The 21,096-nt window shown below is 38.3% G+C and overlaps 1 protein-coding gene across 5 annotated transcripts in view; it reads right to left on the reverse strand.

The window, feature by feature from the left end:
• The window catches only part of uvrag (UV radiation resistance associated gene), a 207,908-nt gene that overhangs the window by 107,838 nt on the left and 78,974 nt on the right, over window positions 1–21,096 (reverse strand). For 4 of the 5 annotated variants that reach the window (XM_061898144.1, XM_061898146.1, XM_061898148.1 and 1 more), the window contains 4 exons: window positions 17,968–18,094; window positions 6,748–6,832; window positions 3,610–3,697; window positions 3,369–3,429 (listed from right to left, as the gene is read on the reverse strand). In XM_061898144.1, the coding sequence (XP_061754128.1) occupies window positions 3,369–3,429; window positions 3,610–3,697; window positions 6,748–6,832; window positions 17,968–18,094 (361 nt within the window). The remainder of the gene's footprint in view (window positions 1–3,368; window positions 3,430–3,609; window positions 3,698–6,747; window positions 6,833–17,967; window positions 18,095–21,096) is intronic. The other variant, XM_061898145.1, reaches the window with a different exon arrangement.

The raw sequence follows: 21,096 nt of genomic DNA on the forward strand, positions 1-21,096 counted from the left end.
TTGATTGGTTGTTAGATTGTCACTCTCACTGATCAGAGACCACTTCTGGCGTTGCTTGGTTACCAGAAAGCGGGTGTCTTTGTTTATGCAACCAGCCTCACTTTGCATCTCTCAGTTTCTTTTCGAAGAAGATAAAATATATTGAACGCTATATCTAACACATGTTTTATTGATATCGATTATGTGTCTGCCTTAATAAATATTGATATCCTTTTATGGCCCAACACCAATGAGATTTGCTTCCCGCCACTTTGTTCTTTCCATAGCTGCTCCCACGAGTTGTAGGTGATGCTGAAGGCTTTCAGTGAAGCTTTGAGTGTCTTTGAAGCGCTTCTTCTGGCTTCTAAAGCAGCGTTTGCCATGCTGGAGTTTGTCGAGTTTCTTGGGGACCCAATGGTCTGTCATGCAAACTATATGGTCTGCCCGGTGTATCTGGGTTTGCATCAGGATGGTGTGAATGTAGGGAAGGTTGGCTCGGGTGAACACATCTATGTCAGGGTTTTTGTCTTGCCACTTTATGCCAAGTAGTTTCCGCAGCCTGGTGGTGTGGAAATGGTTCAGCTCCCTGGCGTGGCATAGGTAGAACATCCCCGACTCAAAACTATAGAGCAGGGTAGTGAGCAGTACCACTTTCTAGATAGACCTTGACCTTTGTATCTGTGGTGATGCCTCTTCCGTTCCACACATTCTTTGGTAATTTGCCTTGGTAAGACTGGTGTTGACCTTGTCACCGATGACAACCGTGCGGGAAAGTGTACTGCCAAGATATGTGAACTTGTCCACTATGTTGAGTCGTTATCCCTTGACAGAGATGTTTGCTTCAGAGTAATTTCCGGGAGTGGGTTGGAGCATCACTTCGGTCTTCTTGTTGCTGATTGTGGGCCCAAAGTTTTTTGCAGGCCTCAGAAAACTTGTCAACCCTGTGTTGTATGTCCGCTTTGGAGGGAGCAATCATCAGTAAACAGGAAGAGCGAGGATGCATCCATGACGTCTTTGTACAGGTGGGTAGGCGAAAGGCCTTGTTTGTAATCAGTCGGTCATGCTTGGAGCAAGTCTAAAGACGTAGTAAACTGTTGCTGTTGCAGTCGCCGACTGCATGCTTCCCAAACACAACATCCAAGGCGGTGCTGCCACAGCCTACTCTCACCTTGAAATCACCTAGAATGATGAGTTTATCTGAGTTGGGAACAGCGTTCATTGTTTTTGATCTCATCTTGGTTGGTCATGGTGGGGGCATAGGCGATGACAAGAGTAGTGAACTTCTTCCCATGTGAGAGGGGCGGTGTCATTGACATAAGTCGATCGTTCACTCTTTTTATGGGTCCAGCCAGCTTGCCAACAAGCATCGTACTTAATGCAAACCTAGCTCCAGCCACATATCGCTCTTCAGGTTTGCATCCACTCCAAAAGAAGGTGTAGCCTGTACCTCTTGTGCAGGGTTCTTCCTCGCCTGCTAGCCTAGTATTGTTAAAGGCAGCCATGTCGATGTTGTATCTGGCAAATAATTTGCGATGAGTGCAGTGCGACTCTGTGGTCTACCCGAGTCATTCCTGTGTATAAATGTGTGCAGGTTCCATTTGGAAAGATTTAGAGATGTACTTGTTTTTCTTGTTCGTCGACCGTACATGCAGGGTACCCGCCAGCCGCGGTGCACTGGCTAGGGTGATTTGGAGCAGGCAATATTTAGGCACCTTTTCTATCCCCTTTCTCATGCCATGGGGGTGAGCAGTGCGGCCTTGAAGAGGACTGCTCAGTCGCTCAGACTGATGCCAAAATCCACCGCTGTTCCTTTCAGTAGATAGCGACCATATGGCCTGAGCAGCCTGTGTGCATGGCTGCGGCTATGGCTGCCAGCGTACCCACACTTGCGGCTTTGCTACTTGCCTGTAGCCACAAGACTTGCGGGGGTGGGAGGAAGGATAACGGATGATCAATGGCTTGCGTGGTACCTTTATTTAATGGGAGAGTTGGTGGCGTCGCCCTCACGCTCTTGTCTGAGACCACCAATGTCCAGTGGCAAGACAAGGTTAAGACTGGTGGTGGAAACGGATGCAATGGACGACCAAGTTGTCCTGTGTGCCTCAACTTGCTTTGTACGCTCCACGGTGCATTGCTTTGGCTGCCTTTCTCTCCATTGAACAATTTAGGATTCCTCCGCAGAGTACATCGGCGTCCAGTCTCCGCATGCTTTTGGTAGGCAAGCCCTGATTTACCAACTGTCTCAGTGGAATGCAACTTCAATAGTGGAGACTTGTGGCGTTTGGGAGATTTAACCGCTGTAACTGGTCCAAAGGACCTGCCCATTTCCCTTGCTTCCACATCCACTACGCACTAAGGATGTCCAGATTAAAATGTTTTGGACTCAAATCTGATCCAATTTCGAGTCTTGATACTTTGACAAGACTGAACTGAAAATGTTTTATGGCAAGTAACTTGATAAAACATGTTCATAAAACTCATCTTGTTAAATGTTGAATTTGCTAGTAGTGCTGTAAATGTGTGGTATTGAATGCTTCTTACAATTATTCGTATTAACAAAGTAAAGTGGCTCATGCACACTAATTTAACGAAAGCAAAAACTAAATTTGGAGTTTTGCCTCAAAGACTTACTCCCAAAATGTGATAAACAATTACAAAAAAACTACCCAAAAATTATTTTATAAAAATAAGAAAAATATCAATCTAATCACTTTAGTATTGTTTATAAAGTGATACTACACTAGGTATTGTCTTGAAAGTATCGACATCTGGATCGATCACCCCGTTTTAACATTGAAGCTTTAGAGATTAGCTCTTTGTATCCTCCTGCTTGGTGTGTGTGTGTGTGTGTGTGTGTGTGTGTGTGTGTGTGTGTGTGTGTGTGTGTGTGTGTGTGTGTGTGTGTGTGTGTGTGGTATGTTTAACCATTCCTTTCCCTTTAGTCCTCCAGTGATAGTAGATATGAAAGAAACTAAACAGTATTTTTCGCCATAGTAATGAGGATTAGTATCTCAGAAGCAACTTTGCACTGTGGATAGATGACACGTTCATTGCAGCTTGCTCTAAAAAAGAAATGCACCCTCCTTGAATTCATGCAACTCTTGCATCTGTGTAACAAAGTACATGGAAATGTAATAGTTTCTCCCAGACTGTGCATCTTTTGAAGAAATCGTTCATGTGAGTATAATCTTTAGCATGTAAACACTGGGACACAGCTGTGGTAAGGATCTGTAAAAGCAATGCAAATATTGGTCTCCGATTCAATCCCATGATCAGAATCAGGACATCTTTAGTATATACAGTATATTAGAGAATGCTTGAGTCCAAGATAAAATGTTTGTTTGGGTGCCTTTTTGCACCAAATAAAACAGTGGTAGATAAGAAATTACCTTGAAAATCTTCTGAATTTGGCAGCCTCACTCCACAGATAACATAGTATGACGGATTTTCCTGTGAAATAAAAAAAAAAGAGTTAATTTCAAGACAATGATCAGATGTTGTAATATTTAAAGTATTAGGAACTTAATTACATTGACTTTAGATAATAGTTTTAACATACAAGAGGATATGCAACTTCAAATGAGATATTTAAAAATATATATTAACGTCAACTATTTGGTTTGCACTCACCACATCGATGGGGTAAATGTAGGAAAGCTCAGAGAGAAGCTGACGGCATCGGAAGTTGAGCTGGGCGTTGGACTTGAGGAACTGTTCTCTGGGGAGACACCACCAGACACAGGAACCACACAATGAGTAATTAAGTCAGTAATTTAAAAGAGCCCATTAATGCTGTCAAGAGTGTCACTTATTTCATAGCAATGGATCTAAAAACTGTTTATAGGCAAAATGTCCTCCAAAATAGACAGTGGTGAATTTAAGCGTGTTTTCTAACGAGTTTCAGCACATTTTGAAACACCCATTTTAGCTCCAAAATATGGACAAACTTGCATCAGCCTACTGACCTCATATACAGAAGACTGGAAACCAATTTCATGTTGCGTATTTTGTTCCAAGTCATCACAGTATTGTGATTTGTTCCAAAACACAATACTGTGACGCAGAAATTGATGGACATCACTGATAATTAATCACTACAGACTTTATGAGAGCCAACAAACATAATAAAACATCACTTACTGTGCAATGTCTGCTGTTATTAAGACTGATAGACTCGTGTGATATTCCCGTTTAGATGAAGAATGATTTATAATCTTTGTAGGGCTTTGTGATATGGCCTTTTTTTAATATCTAGATTTTTTTAGGTCATGTCACGATACACACGATATATCTCGATATTTCGCCTTAGCCTTGAATGAACACTTGATGCTTATAATCGCACTAGTATGATGATTCTATGTGTCTACATTAAAACATTTTTGTTTTACTGCATTAATATATGCTCATTTTAAACTTTTATGCAGAGAGGGAAATCACACCTTAGTCCATTGACCAAAACTGTATTTATTAAACAGTTATTAAGCAGTGGCACAAACATTCATGTCATTTCAAAACACAAAGTGCAAGATTGTCAGAGACATTTTAAAACAAGCGATTAGGTCACTTATATGCATGATGTCACTAAATTGACTTATTAAAACAACACTAAATTAAAGTGCACTTTTTGTACAGAACACCACTACAATAGTTTAAAACAAATAAACACAGGATATTTCAATAACTGTCAAATAAAAATTAGCTGCATAGTAGTAAATCAAATAGTGTATGTCCTTCGCTATGTGGTAGATTCCTGGAGAAGTTATCTCTTTTTGTTGTTGAATATTTTTTTCATATGGTCTGGAAATGGTTGCCACGACATTTTGTTGGTGTGGCACCGAACGGAAATGTTGACATGCAGAGTTTCAAACACTCTTCATTCTCTAGCGGGTGACTTTTCAAATGATGCTACACATTAGCACTAATGCTACTTTTTGTAGCAGCGCTTTTGTCCCACACTTAACAAATAACGGTTGTCTGTTCGACATATTCCCTCTTGAAGCCAAACCACCACCAGATGATGGATCCCGTGCGGTTTTTCTTGGGAATGAATTTTTCCTTCATTTGTTACCAGATTCGGACCTTCTTTCTCCCGTATTACCACTCGCACCACAGCTAACTTTACCCATGCTGCTACCTCTCTGCTCCGCGAGGGCGTATACGTATGTAACTAATGTAAGAAGGTGCGCTTGTTTTATCTCTGTGAGAAGCAGAGGCAAGAAAGAGTGAGAAGAGCCTGTAGTGTAATTCCCGTAGCTAAAAGCAACTGCGTGAGAACGTATACTCGAATATAACGATGTAGTCGTTTTCTTTATCGCATAGAGACAAACCCCCGATATATCGAGTATATCGATAAATCGCCTAGCCCTAAATCCTTGGGAAGTAAAGGGGTTGAAACCAATCGTCTCTTGGTGTCATTCTCATAATTTCAAGGGCTAAATTGGCTGTCAAAGTGTACCAACTTTTCGGAATTTGTCCTCTTCTTCTACTATCCAGGTGAGAGGCACGATTTAGGATTGAGAATAAGGTTTGACGAGCAAGGAAACGAGAAAGCACCAGATCAGTCGATCATGTCCAGATTGGTATTTAAGCACGTGAGATCATATAAAACACAATAACTAGTACCTGGTTAATATTCAAGTCATGAAATGTAAACGGAGTATTGTTGCAGCTTTTTAGATTTTTTTTTTTATTATTGGGTTTTATGGCAGAATAGAGGGCCCCCCATTGGCTACGCTGTAAGCAGACTTTAATTCAAGTTTATTTACAAGATTGAATGCATTAAAATCCGTTGTCATATATTTTATAATGATTGAGAAATATATGCAAAATTCAAAATACGTGCAGTTCCCCTTTAAGGTATGAATATATTTTTTAAAAAAGGCCAATTTTTTTTCCGACAGATCATGCCACGAAAGTCTCACTTTTCTTATTTTCTGAAACTTAGCAGCATTGCTTTTTTAAAGATAGCTTCGGTGTTGATTTGTTTATTTTTATTAGTACTATTTTGACTGTCCATTGTTTACATACAAATAATGATGATTTGTATCAACATGTTGCCTTTCCTTGATATTAAACGGACACAAATTTAAACCTTGCAGCCAAGTTCCATGTTTTAAATTTGAGCAGCACAGTTACAGTAAAAATTTATATTTCTGAATAAAGTAGTCACGTTTGTTAGTTAACACATGCCTAAAATCATCTTAATCTGAATTTAAGTCAATAGCTAAAGTAGAGCCACAAAAGAGCTGTTCACTTCATAATCCTATTAGTCGACTAATCTATCAAAATAGTCACAGCCTTAATGCTGTGTGTAAAACTTGCATGGCAGCCATTTCAATTTCAGAAATCACAATAATAAAATTTGGGAGTAAATCCAAGAAATTGAAATTAGGCAGATGCATGTTTCGCTGATGGTATTTTCCTGTTTTCTGGCCTTCCAGAGGATCGGGTGTACCATCTGTGACTGTCTGCTATTCTTCAGACAAAAAAAACTGCACCCAGAGTTGACACCCGCGGAACACAATACAAATCATTTCTTTAACACAAGACTTAAAATCGCAACTGGAAACAAATGCATGAAAAGTGCCAGATGCCAAAAAATGGCATTATGGAGAAAGAGGTGTGGGTGGCGGAGTGCACGGCAAAACTCTCAAGTCACGCAAGCAAGCAACACATTCTTCTGTGCAGCCATAATATTTGCTGATGGTTCAGATGTTAAAATATGTCTTCTATGCAGAAATCAGGGACAAATTACAGGTTGACACATACCTCTTGGCGGTACATTCCTTATGAAGCATGGTTAAAGATTCTTTCTCCTCCTCCAGACTTTCACGTTGTGTGGCAAACACTTCCTCTGAAGGAGACAAAATATTTATATATAAATACAGTATATATACTTTTTTTTTTTTCAAGGCTTTTATGTTTTTGTGTCTCAGAACAAACAGTTACAAGTCAGTATTATTGTCAGCACAAATCAATTTTCTTACACTACATATCAGTAAACTAGACTGTATGAATGTTGCAAATTTATAAAAGTCAGACTGATTAAGAACAAAACTGATACAACTTGAGGATGGAGAACATTGGCAAGCACACAATAACTCAGTGTAGCATAATAAACTGAAATAAAGTTTAATTTAGGGTCTTAACAAAGTCATTTTCAAAAATAAATTTGCATCCAGCTTAACAAACAGGCAGCAGCACTAATTATATAACATTTAAAACAATTACCGACAAGGTTTAATTGTGTCCACAGTTAAATTAATGGAAGCTTTGCATTTTCTCAAACATACATGATTATTAAATATCATTCAAATCAAAAGTAAGATTCCTAATTGAGTGTTAATATTTCAGTGTATTCGCCCACCTTGGAATGGAAAAGTTGGGCGCACGACCCCGGTTCTTAAAGTAGACCGATGAAAACGTGGCTGCCGGCGTCCGTCACCACCACCATACATTCATTCATTTTTCTACACTAGAGTGGGCTTCACAGTGAGTGAGCAGGGTTTTCATACTCTTTCCCTTAAATAATTTCCAGGAAGTTTTCACGGCATACAGTCATACAATCTGAAACGACGACACACCCACAATAAATATCCTCTGTCTGTCACTTTACAAAGGAACAAAGGAGCCTGTGGCCAGGGGAGAGAAAAACCTCTCACTGACAGAACAATACTAAAAATATAAGATTAATGTTACTATCATAGAGGAGTGGTTTGTCGACTCGACCTTTTTTAGGAACATAAATTTAGAAGATGGAGGTAATGCGAAATCCTCGACAATCTTTAATCCGTTGTCAGGGAAGAGATGGCAGCTGTTGTGAAGTCATTCGAGAGCATTCTCTCGTCCCATAGTGTGGCCATCGCTAACTTGGAGCCTGATGCTAATGCTAATGATAACTAGCTAACCAAACTTTGTACTAGCATCAACAAGCCAACTGCCACCGTGGATCTCCTCTTTAAAAAATGCGATCATCTGGAGGGCCACTTGAGTGGTGGGCCTTCCTGAGTGCTGTGAGGGCCCCCATCCGACTGAGTTCACCGCTCAGTTCTTGCAGGATGTGCAGGGGCTTGGCCCATGTTGGACCCTGCCCATGTTGGACCTATGCGCTAGGCCTAAAATGGCGAACCTTCTTGGCCGACTTCATTCTGGCCGTGGCTCGGAGGCACATCGCCTTTGCTGCGCAGTCCAGAGAAGGGGACTTTCGTGTTCCGACGTGATGTTTGGACTTCTCTTTCGAGATGTTGCGTATCACTTTATCCAACGGCCAGACTCATATTGGATGAGCCAACAAAGGCAGCAAACTTTGTAGACAAAAATATTAAAATTGAAGTTGGCCCATATTCGATCTAGGAGGCATCATACAATGCCTACTCTTAACACTGAAGAGGTGGTGATATCTCTGAATGCTGAAAAAGGCATTTGACTGAGTGGAGTGGAATTATTTATTTTATGTCCTGGAGAGATTTGTCTTTGACAGCAGTTTTATTTCATGGATAAAGTTCGTATATGTATCTCCTGAGACCTCGGTCAGGACCATTATTATTAAATCGGAATAGTTTTGCAATTACCTTTCCACCAAAAGATTTTCCCCTGAGCCCATTATTTTTTGCTCTAGCTATTGAGCCTGTAGCAAAAGCGATTCGCGCCAATCTGCTACTTACGGGCGTATGTAGTCAAATTGTGCAGGTGAATGTCTCTATGCAGATGGCCTCCTTATGTATGTCTCAAACATCTCTGTCTTTTTAGACTTCATTTGAAATAAAAAGACAAATTGTCAGGACTTAATTTTGGAATAAAAAGACAAATTGTCGAGAGAATTAGCACCACAAAACAACATTAAAATTCTTAAATATTTACTGGAATATGAAGCATTTGATCCCCCTCCGTTAAGGCTGATTAAAGAAGCCAAATTAACTAGACCAGTGTCTTTTAGGGCTCTGGTTCACTCTCCCAATCACTCCTCTACTTCCGCTTTTAAGAAAAATCCAATCGTAAAAATCTCATCCAGAATTTGGGTTCAGTTCGAGCGCTATTTTGGTTTACAGACTATTTCTAGTCTTGCACCCATCACTGCTAATCATGCTTTCCAAGAACAACATTAAATGTGTACATTGACAACACTTTTGTCTCTTTGTAGCAACTTCGTAATAATTTTCCACTATCTAAACACTTTTTTTGATATCTATAGCTCCACAGCTTTGTTTGCTATACATTTCCCAGGTATCCAAACTTACCAACTGACACGGTTTCAGCTGCTTTTTTGATACCATTTACGACTTTAAAAGGTTCTATTACACTTATTTACAATAATTTATTTCATTTACACCTAGAGTCTCTCTATTCAGTTAAGTAACTTTGGGAGGGTGACTTGTGAGAGACCCTATCCGAGGAAAGCTGGACACAGATTCTAAGAAAAGTTCATGAGCTGGACAGAGATTTTAAGAAAAGTTCATAAGTTTTTTATTTGTGCAAGACACAGCCTTATTTAATGCAAGCGAATACATAGTACTTATTATACCAAGGTCGGCTGGCTTTGATGTATGACGGAATATCGGTATTATGTGATTGGAGTCAACAGTATACAGGTAACTTAATACATATGTTTTGTCTTTGTTCATCCATGTGCAGTTATTGGACATACATTTTTAATACTTTGTCTTTGGTAATTGGCAAAAAGATTGAATCAAATATTCTTAGCAGACTATAAGGAGTAGGCCCTCTGAAATCTCTTAGCAAAATCAAAAATAACTACTTTGTTGGCTTGAAGATTCATCAAAGAAGTGTTAAATTTGGAAATAAAGTTAAAAAGAGTGTCAGACTCAATTTTTTCGACTTTAAGCACTTGTCACAGGTGGCTGTGTCTGGACCAATAGCTATTGTTTTTCTGTCTGATAAATAACGACAATTGTCGGCCCTGTACAGAACTGAGTTTCAGTACTCATCAGTAGTTGTGTGTGTGACATGAGCTTTTTAAGTATTCTTGGGTTTACTGACAGCTACCACAAACAACACAGAGATCTGGCAGGCTGTATCACTTACAGTATGTCACTCATGCTTTCATGTAATTCCCAGCACTTCACTATCGCATTAATCTATCACTCCATCTCATCACCCCCTTACTGGTACTGACAGATAAAACACAGCAGCACGCATGCAGTATTATTCGGTATTCTTCTAAAATGTTGATCATGCACATTATGTGACATTTGTATTAAAATTAAGCAGCTAAAATTATATATGAAATGAATCCAATCCACTTCATTTGTGTGGCACATTTTATAAACACATACTTTCAGTAATACACAGGAAGAAAGCTGTGCTTTCTGCTGTGGAAATGATCACTGTGACAAAAAATAAATCAGGAAGCTCACTAAATCTTACTTAAGACAACTTCAGGCCTTGAGGTAAATGGCAGGGATTCACAGAATTACAAAATTCCAGGACACAATGAACAAGCAGACTGCAGGTTTGGACAGAGTGGTTTGAACTTTGCAACCTCTGTTAGTCTTGGTCTGTCTGTGGACCATGTCAATGTCACTGTTATTTCCACGTCAATGTCACTGTTATTTCCACACCAAAAGCTATAAACAATGGAACCTCAGCTAAAAAGTTTTTCAGTAAGCAAGCTGCGTCCTTGCCAATTGTTATGCTTTAGATTATGAGCAAAAATCCAGGTTTCAAACGTCCCTGCCACTAATTGCCGTAGTGTATGTGATAGTGAACCCCAAACAAAACAATCATTCTTTAATTGCTAGCATTAGCTAATAGATAGAGATCGGTATAACTTTGTTTTTCCAAACCTGAAAAGGGAGAAATTGAGAGTGAAGGACAGTGCTGAGAAGAATTACCGTAAATTCCGGTCTATACGCCGTTAATTTTTTCATACACTTTAAGCCCCGCCTTGTAAAACCGTGCAGCTATTTATGGATTTTTCTTTGATGACGGCAATAATGCTAATATATATATATTTTTAAAAACAAGCAAATACACTGAAAATGTGTCTACTTTGGGCTATGGTGCCATATTTTGTATGATATTGCTCACTGCAGGTGGTGCAGGGTCCTTTCATTTAGTGCTTTCACCCATTCTGCTGGATCTGAGCGCTCGCTGCCTTTGACACAGTTGACCATACTGTTTTAATACAGAGGATAGAAAACTGGGTGGGAATATCCCGTTCTGCTCTCAACTGGTTGAAGTCGAATCTCAATCACAGGATACTTTGTTGAAATTGGTCATATTGTCTCTGACCAAATGGCTACGGCCTGTGGGGTTATTCAGGGCTTGATTTTGGGACCCCTGTTGTTCAACTTGTACATGCTGCTACAAGGTTAGCTAATATGCAGCTTCAATGTGTCCCAACACAATTACGCGGATGACATTCAGATCTGTGGGTCACTGACGGCAGGTGAACGTCAGCTTGTTGATTTACTTTGTCACTGCATCAAACAGATCAGTGTGTGGATGCAAAACAATTTTCTACAGCTATACTCAGACAAAACAGAAATCATTGTCTTTTGCTCAGAGAAGCAAAGAGAAACTATTATTAGTCACCTTCTCCCTGAAACCTAGTAATCAGGTCAGAAATCTAGGGGTAGTAATGGACTCAGTGTTGACCTTTAAACTGTCACATTAAGTCAATAACATCAGCAGCTTTTCACCAGCTGAAAAACACTGCCAAAACCAGAGGAATAATGTCTAAATCAGACTTCGAACGACTAATGCATGCCTTTGTCTACAACAGGTTAGACGACTGTAATGGCCTTCTCACTCGGCTCTCTAAACAAGATGTAAAGCAGCTGCAGTATACCCAAAATGCAGCTGCTCAAGCCCTGACTAGAATCAGGACATACGACCATTGAAGTCCAATGCTTAGGTCACAGCACTTGCTTCCTGTTGCTCAGAAAATTACTGCAAAACTGCTCTGCTTTTGTACAAGTCTCTCTCCACGGTCTTGTGCCAGGCTGAAAACACTTCTATTTAATTGTGTATTTGACAACTGAAATAATTCTATCTACAGTATTCGATGAATTTTAATTTTAATCATGATTTTTTTATGATTTTATTTTGAAATATGACTTTATATTTTTATTCTTCTTTTAGATTTTTGTAAAGCACTTTGAGTTGCCTTGTGTAAAAATTGTGTTCTATAACTAAACATTCCTTGTTTTGCAACAAAGTGCCGTTCTCTCTTCTAGCCATCCATAGCGTTCTACTCGTATGGATTCTTCATTCATCACTCCAAGCAGCGTTTGAAAGTTTTACATTACAACGTAAACTATTGATACTAACTAAACCATCTCATGTTTGATGTCTGCAGAACTGTTTTCTTGCATATTTGTACGTGCTATCGCTACATAATCAAGCCAGCATTGTTAGCATTAGCTAATATGCTAACATGTTTACAAGAGTCTGTGTTAGTATTATCAACTTACAATGGCATTCTTTTTGTATTATTTCATTTTCACAAATTCCTCAGTAAATTCACGAAAAAGGTCACTGTGGAGTTATTGAGTCTGTTTAGCTGATTGGAAAGCAAGCTTTCGCAACTAGTGGGTTCATGATAATGACGTCTGTTTTTTTTGATTAGCTGTTTACTGCCATGTTACAGAAACAGTTTGGAAACAATTAAGGTATATAAATAAACATTTACAGAATATTCCTGTGTCAATACCTCATTTCATATCTGCGGCTTATAGTCTGTTTGTGTGTCTAATATTGAGTGGGTGCGATTTATATAACTGCGTTTTATAGTCTGGAATATATGCTGAATGATAATTATTTTATTAAAGAAAGAAAACATCAAATAGCTAATTTAGCGAAGCAGTTGGAGTGTAGCACTGCTAATCTGCATCATACTGATGCAGAATACTGTCGATCTATAGTGTCAGCCAAGAATATTAAAATAATATTCAAAAAGGTGGACATGTATCCATGAAAATATAACAAGATGCAGATAGTGTGTTTTACGGGGAAGCAGCTGTAAGGAGATACCCTAGAAGTTTACTCCCTAAGGTAAATGTTGCACATTATTATTACATTACTTCATATAACTGCTGTAGTTGTTATGTATTATATTACATTACATTGTTTTTCATAAAATTGGGATGTTTGCTGATGTATGACATAAAAGCCCAAACTTGGCCTGAAAATGTATTTTAGAAAATTGATTCTTGAAAATTTTTAATTAATTCAGCATCGTAATAAATATTAATTAGAAATATTTATTTGCGGCACCCGTACCAATACATTTTTTGTACAGTACTTGGTTGTACTTCTTTTGACTGTCATTCACTACTATAAATGATATATTTGAACCTGAAAAGAATAACAGCACATCACAAGAGGCACGTATCGCCATAAGTCTTATGACACAGTACAAGTCTGTGTCGATTTAGCAAATTGAAAAGTAATTGAAAAACAGTGGGTATAATAAAAACAACTGTAATGGGTTTTTTAGCACAAACATGTTTAAAAGATCCATATTAACTAAGGAAAATGCGAAACCTTAAGACCATATCGAGTAAAAAACAACTATAAAAAAATGGATGGTTGGTTTCCAGCAAACTCCACCAATCGCACTGTTTGACGCAATGTTTGAAGAAGAACAATGACACGAACACAAACGGCATCCAAATGGGTTTAAGACACAAAGCCCTACCCTCTGTCAAGATGACAGCCTGTTGGAAGAGGACAATGTGTCCTGCTGAGCTGCTGGGAGAAGAACCCAAATGTCTTTTAGCTTTCATATAAGGCCGCATGTGAAGTAAAAATACCACAGCATACCACTGCTTGAAAAAACTCCAAACACTTGAAAAAACTCACAATGGACATTTATTGGCCAGGAAGTCTGACTGTGAGCGTGTTGCAGAAAAACTCCTGTTACCAGATATAATAAACGGCATTCAGGTAGGTTATTTATGTTGTCTTCGAAAGCAAAATAAGGTAAATTGGACCAGAGAAGTATGACACCTACGAAGGAGGCGGGGAAAAGCCTGTGTTTTTATTTCACATGTGTGAAAAGGAAAGAAGTTATTCTCTGACTTCTCAGCCTTATGGTATGAAGTGTGTGCAATGTATACAATGGACTGCATTTTTTACAGAAGTAAAGCGCTGACTTTAAAGTGCATTAGCTGGCAATGAGCGAGCTGTTAAAGCTGTCAATACAAACTGTTGAAGTCTTCCACTGTTTATTATGCCAATCATTTCCAGCATCAATGGGATCACATTCATCAGGCATCAGCAAGTTCACTGCAATATTTTTATTTATTTATTTCACTAGAAACATGGCTACCAAACGCTCAGCTCATCTTCATCTGCTAGCTCCCAGGCAGGCGTTTGCATATGTCCAAAACCTTGACTGGGTGGTTTTAGTCCAATTGTTTAGGAAGAGGCCCGCTTTTTGGGTGCAACAATTATTTGCCAATGGACCCAACAGCTATGTGAGAAATATGACCAAGGACTAAATATTGATAACACACTCTGGATGTTCTCTAGGGCAAGGGGTAATCAACTAAATTGTTTAGGGGCCACATTTCCAGAAAACTAAGGATCAAGGGCTGTAATTCTTCCTTCACGTCTACGTCGTATTTTGTATATTCCGGTGAACTTTAAAGTTAGTTAAAGTGGATAATTGAATTTTGTAAAAAATGTTGTCAGCGTTACAGGAGCAGTGGGTTGTTTCTTAGGACTTTCTGCAAAAAAAAACTATCCAGAGGTCATCTCTATGACAACCCCCTAGTGTTTTAACAATCTGCTACAAAAATGCGAGTCTCTCACATGTTTTTTAACTGAATTCGCAGTCCACCAGTTGAATAGCACAAATGATGAAAAAGGGTACCTAAAATAGAACCTTGAGGAACACCACTGGTAAGAAGTTGGACAAATGACTGATTGCATTTGTAGTAAACAAGTTACAGCAAAACCTAAGTTACATAAATCCCATTACGAAAAATAACTGCCAAAAATGACAGGACTTAAATGGTTGTCTTGAGGAACGCCTCAGTGATGTAAATAAGAGTTCACCCAAGTGTTCTGTTTTGCTAGCAATCAAAATAACAATGCAAGGATCTGTCAATCTGCATACAGTTGTCCAATTTCCTCTATATAACAGGAGCATGCTTGTGGTTTTAGGAATTTGCATAAATGTTTGTCTCTAAAGTTTTCAACTGAACTCGAGGGCCATTACCAAGGGTTATTGTGCCTTAAAACGTTCCCTCACCACCTCACGGTTCACTTTCACCTACCGTGAGAGGGGGTCCACACCCACGATATTTGAGGGAACACTGTACCGGTAATTATATCACACACAGACACACAAGCTGACTGATTTTGTGCCAAATTATAGTTTGTTTTAAATTGCTCAATAAATGCAATGTTTTGAAGCGTATAGATTTAATTAGCATTGCATCAGGATGGGATTTTACACATTTGTCATGAATGTTTTAAGTGTAATTTGTAACTATGATACCCTGTAGTGAGTGGTCACTTAAAGACATGTGGAAAAAAAAAAGTCAAGCGCTCCTTTTCTTCTACGTGCCATGCTGATGATTTGATGTTTCCCTCTTACACACATGTACGAGGGATGTGTGCTATGGCTATTAGTTGTTTTTTCCCTTGGGCCCAGGCTAAGACCTTTTTTTTTTTAACTGTTTCTCACCTTTTTTGTAAGGGGCGCCGGAAGTTGTCAAACCCGTCAGCGATCATGTTCTGCCTCCCTGTAATGTTTGTCTGATCTTGAATGGGATTGTGCTGAAAATTTGAATTTCCCCTCAGGGATTAATAAAGTAACTGATCTGATCTGATCTGTAAACCGGTCATAAACAACCCCTTAGCATAGATAGCCAAACATGGCGTCGATCATGTGGGACTTCGTCATTGTTTCAAAATGACAACATTGTGGTTCAACACATCAAAGCTTATCAAGCCGCTTGTTGAGTCAGCATTGCTGCATTTCATCATGGACAACCAGCCATTCACCATGGATGAAGACAGGACCTTTTGTCGGGACTAATGTACAGGTACACTTTGTCAAATGAACGTTTGTTTGAGTTTTTTCTTACCTCCAGGTTTGCACTGACATCATCAATTAATGACATAAAAAAACAAAAACTAAAACATTACATACATATATAATATACATTTTTATAAATTAAGTATATATTCATATATTATACATTTGTTATTAAAATTATAATATAATTTATACTTACAATAAAATTAAAAAAAGAATGAATAAAGATGGGTTTTAAGAAGCAAGAAGTTATATGTATTGCCATGAAAAAAATTATACTGTCCATTCCCCAATTAAAAGTTGTCATGATTATCTGAAATGTCATTTTGGGAAAAATAAAATTGCGTATTAACAGTCTAAATAAAATATAGGACAATAAATGTTTGGGTTAGTGAGAATATACTGTATGTGAGTGAATAAATGAAAGCACAGGAGGTTTTGGCTTCTGAGTCATTAGTACTACAATAAGCATAGTTTAAGCATAACCGAACAAGCAATTACACTGGGCACACCCCCTCCAACGACAAAGAGATGTTTTTTTCTTCTCTCTGTTTGTCAATAACCACCTGCTCAGTCAGTATAAGCCATGACTTACATGCAGAGAGCACGAAGCCCTTTCTGTTAACAAAGTTGACGGCTATAGATGCAGAGGATTAACAAGCATTTGGGTGATTTTATCACAAAAGCTCTGTTTAGAACTAAAGTTTATGTATATCTTTGTCGTCTTCATCAAACTTTCTCAGAGTTATCATTTTGCATGCAGATATTATTTGACCAAAATGTTTTATTTCTTCTTAAAAAACACACAAAAAGCTTTATTTAAAGAGCTGATATCTTAGCTGCAGAAGCAGGGTATGGTATGGTATGTAGGGATGGGTACTGAATTCAGTACTTGTATAGGAGCAGGTATACATTAACGTTAACTCAAACGGCACCATATTTCAATACCAAATTTTGGCCATGAAAGCTAAAACTATATAATCATTATGTAACATATGTATGTAATACGTACAATACAAAACACTTTGTAGGACTCAACAAAACACAAAATTGGCACATTCAACTTAATGGTAAGGACTATTTCCGAACTACAGCAACACACCTAGACAGAAATAAACGCATACTTGCAAACAAAACTCAGGCGTATAAAAAACCAGGATAAAACTGGACAGCACATATTTTATTAACTGACTGTTTACACTAGGGATAGGGATTAGACCAGGGATGCAAGATGTGTATTTTTCAATAGAGATAGAGATTTCTGCTTCTCATGACTGATAAACTTATTTATATCTATATTATTTTGTTTTATTTGATTTACTTGTAGTTTATCCAGGCCTCTCTTTGCGGCTGGCTTCGGGGAAGCTTCTTTAGCAACAGGCGTCTTTGTGGGCTTTCAAAACACTGTCGTGGCAATGCTGGCTTTTCAGGTGACTAATAAGGTTTTATGTGTTGCTCTGAGATGTTTTTCTTGTTCCTTGAAGAATGTTTGCAGAAAGTTTTTGTGCTAATAGCACACAAAATGTATTCCTCTGAAACCATGAAGAAGTCCCACATGATCAACGCCATGAGCTGAAGGGACAGGAGAGAATGAGAAAATGAGCGCTAAACCACCTAGAGCACAGTTCGGGTAATAGCGCCTCATTGGAGCATTTATTTGAATTTTTGTAATTAATTATTAGAAGTATTTTTTAATGTTATCGAATTATCAGTATGACATAATTCCTCATGTCTGTACAACATTTATCGTGCACCCCTACGTCCCACATAGTTTTCTTCCTTAGTAGAGTGAATTGTTCCCCTTTTTCTTTTTCTTCTGTGTTAACATCAAATAGAGCACGATAGTTTAAAGTTAAAAATACCCATCAGTAACTCACCAGTCACCAGTCATAAACCCGTCACCAATGCACCCACATATAGTGAATATCACTAAATATGTGGTGTAAAAAGAAATGTGTACAGAAAATTAAGCTTACCTTTCTTCTGAAGCTGCGCCCTGTCCTTCTGCCGCAATCCTATCTCTCTGCCAAGAGCCTTCCTCTGCCGCTGCAGCTCACTCCGAAGAACGGCTAAACGCAGCTGCATAAACTCCCGCTCCTTCTTCTGTTCCAAGCGAACGAAACGAAGCAAAAAGAGAAGAAGTAGCATAAGGAAATGTAGGGAATGTGGTCACAGCAATCTGTGTTTACTGACATAAGTGTTTTTTTATACACCATACATTCATTTACTGTACTGCCTAACATGTTTAAGGTTATGTCATATATTGAGGGGCTGCGTGTCAAAGAACATATCTTGAAGGAATCGTTGTAAATGATAATGACTTGCAGTATTATCAAAATAGAAGTGTATTTGATATACATAGCACCGGTTTAAAACACATATTAGAACATTTTGTATATTGATCAGATGTAGTGAATTAGTGAAGTGAATAATAGCACCTGGAGACAGGTTGATTGGCAACACTAAATTGTCCCTGGTGTGTGAATGTTGTCTGGCTATCTGTGTTGGCCCTGCTATAAGGTAGAAACTTGTCCAGAGTGTACAGGGCCTTCCACCTAAGTGGCCCCAGGAGGAACAAGCGGTAGGAAACGGATGGATGGATGGATGGATGGAATAATGTTTATATAGCACATTTTTCTGTAGAGACTTAATGGGCATTATTTACATCTTTAGGCTATGCTAGTTTAAACTAGTGTGTGTGGCACTGGGACCATGTGGGCAAAGTGTCTTGCTCAAGGATGGCGGAAGAGGGACTTGAACCTGGAACCCTGAAGTTACCAACCAGGGCGCCCCAAGTACTATCAGATGTACTATGGACAAAAATTTACGAAAGATTTCAACCAAAGGATATTGAATACATATTATGTAGGCCAGGGGTCCTTAACCTTTGTGACCTCGAGGCCCAACTTTACCACTACAGGGGGGCCCCTTGGCCTACTCGGTGAATATGAACACTGAATAAGTAATCTTGTTCTTGATTTTAAACCTATTCAATACTTATATCTAACCTACTTACAGGTTTACAGGATAAACCTTTTAAAATGATATAAAATCATGTGTTAAAGATTATTATCAAGGCTTAGGGGAGGTTGGTAAAAATAAATAAATAAAATTTACAGCAAAAGAAAGGACTCGTAAAAAAAAATTAATTTAAATACAAGTAAATACATTTAAACTAAACAAACAATAAATAATAATGATATCCTTGTTTCTTAAATAAACTGTCAATAACATTTAAAAATACAGCTTCACCACTTTAGTCATAATTTTTGCACTTAAACTGTCTGCTCTCACTGCGATGACGACTGATAGGGTGTTCATATATTCCTGTTTAGATAAGGAATTTTTCATAATCCACACAACGGGCTAAAAAGAAACTTTGCTGCTTGCATACACGTCTTCGGTTGTTGTGTCTTTGTCTCCATTTACGGGTATAAATTGATTGTCATGTATTAACAAGGTTTAGATTTACGGCTACATATCCGATTGAGAAGCATGATTTATAATCTAGAATAACTTTATTGAGCTAAGACGTAAAGCAGCAGCAGCAACGGAAGAAAATTGGCCTTCTCAATGCTGCAGCAACAGCGAGTTACTTCTCTGTTATCAATGTGTCACTAAAAATCTTTTTTTTGAGTTAGCACTTCTAAAAATATCGCTAATACCTGGTTATTATTTAGGTCACATTATGTAAATACAGTATTGTTTGCGGGGTTTGAATGGTTATTTAGAGGTCTTTGTGGGCGGAATAGAGAGCTCTTATTGACTCCATTGATAGCAGACTTTTTATTTATTATTTAAAACTTAAAATGCATTAAAAAAAACATCTGTCCTTGTCTTACATGGGGATTGTTAATGATAGGCAGCACATATTTTTCTAATGTTTGCATATTTCCAGTATGACTGATCTGCTGATATGGTCAGAATGCAGATGTCATCCCACTCTGAATCTACGAAAATTGCAGAAGACATTTAGAGCAGAATATTCAAAATGGCCGCCTGAAATTGTGGCATTTTGTGATGTTTAGACGGTATTTTTGCATACTTGGCAGGTTGGAAATACAATTGGATATGGTTTAATGGATGTAATGATATACAATTAAACATATAAAGTCAACTTGTTTTTCCATTCTACTGGTACTTTGATAATTCCAGCTTGTTGCCCAATTCACCATCTTTATTGAACAATGGTGGCACACTACTTTCTTCTTATCCACTTGCCTTTGTTTACATATTTCACCAGGAAGGCCAAAATGTTCCTAAACAAGAGACTAACTGTGGAAGATACACCAATATTAGACTTAGACTTCCTTTTGTTGTCATTCGAATTTGAACTTTACAGTACAGATAAGAACAAAATCGTGTTGCATTAGCTCATTGTAGTGCAGGATATAAATAAATAGATTACTGTACAGATAAATATATTGCACTTATTGCATATGCATCCAAGTTTATGGATGTATCTTATATTGTCTTTATATTCAAGCGAGTTAATCTGTTTTGGGGGAGAATTGAGGGGATTATTTTGATGCTTTCAAGAGTCTTATGGCCTGAGTAAAGAAGCTGTTACAGAACCTGGAGGTTCAACTACATTAAAACATACTTTTGTCATACAATGATAAGTCAACAAGAAAATCAACTCCTGTCATTTTGAACTTGCTACAGAGGATAAACATATTTTGTTAAGGCTTAAAATGTCCCATGTTTCCACTTATTTTTCCTGATTAGACCTTAATTCTCAGTACTGTTTGGGTATGTGCCATCTCTCCTTTGCTTTGTCCAGTATGATGGTGAACCTTGGTGTTACAATGCTGTCTGTGGCAGGAATGAACTTCATGTATGTATCTAATATATAATATGTAATGGTGGATAAAATACTGTTCTCCATATTAAACACATCTGGCTTGGACACAAATGTAACCCACCGGAGAGACAGTAACCCAGCAGCCTGGCTGGTGTTCCTACTGAACATCAAACAGTAATAAGTCAGCTGAGTAAACACACAGCAGGCGTGGGGGAAGCATGTTGTAACCCAGGAGATGAATGGCAGCGTGGGTGACAGGGTAAAAGGGTAATACGCTGAGGTTGGTGGCCCTCGCTCTGCA

This window comes from Nerophis ophidion, linkage group LG04 (assembly GCF_033978795.1).
Source record: "Nerophis ophidion isolate RoL-2023_Sa linkage group LG04, RoL_Noph_v1.0, whole genome shotgun sequence".
In the NCBI taxonomy this organism is placed as follows: Eukaryota; Metazoa; Chordata; class Actinopteri; order Syngnathiformes; family Syngnathidae; genus Nerophis; species Nerophis ophidion.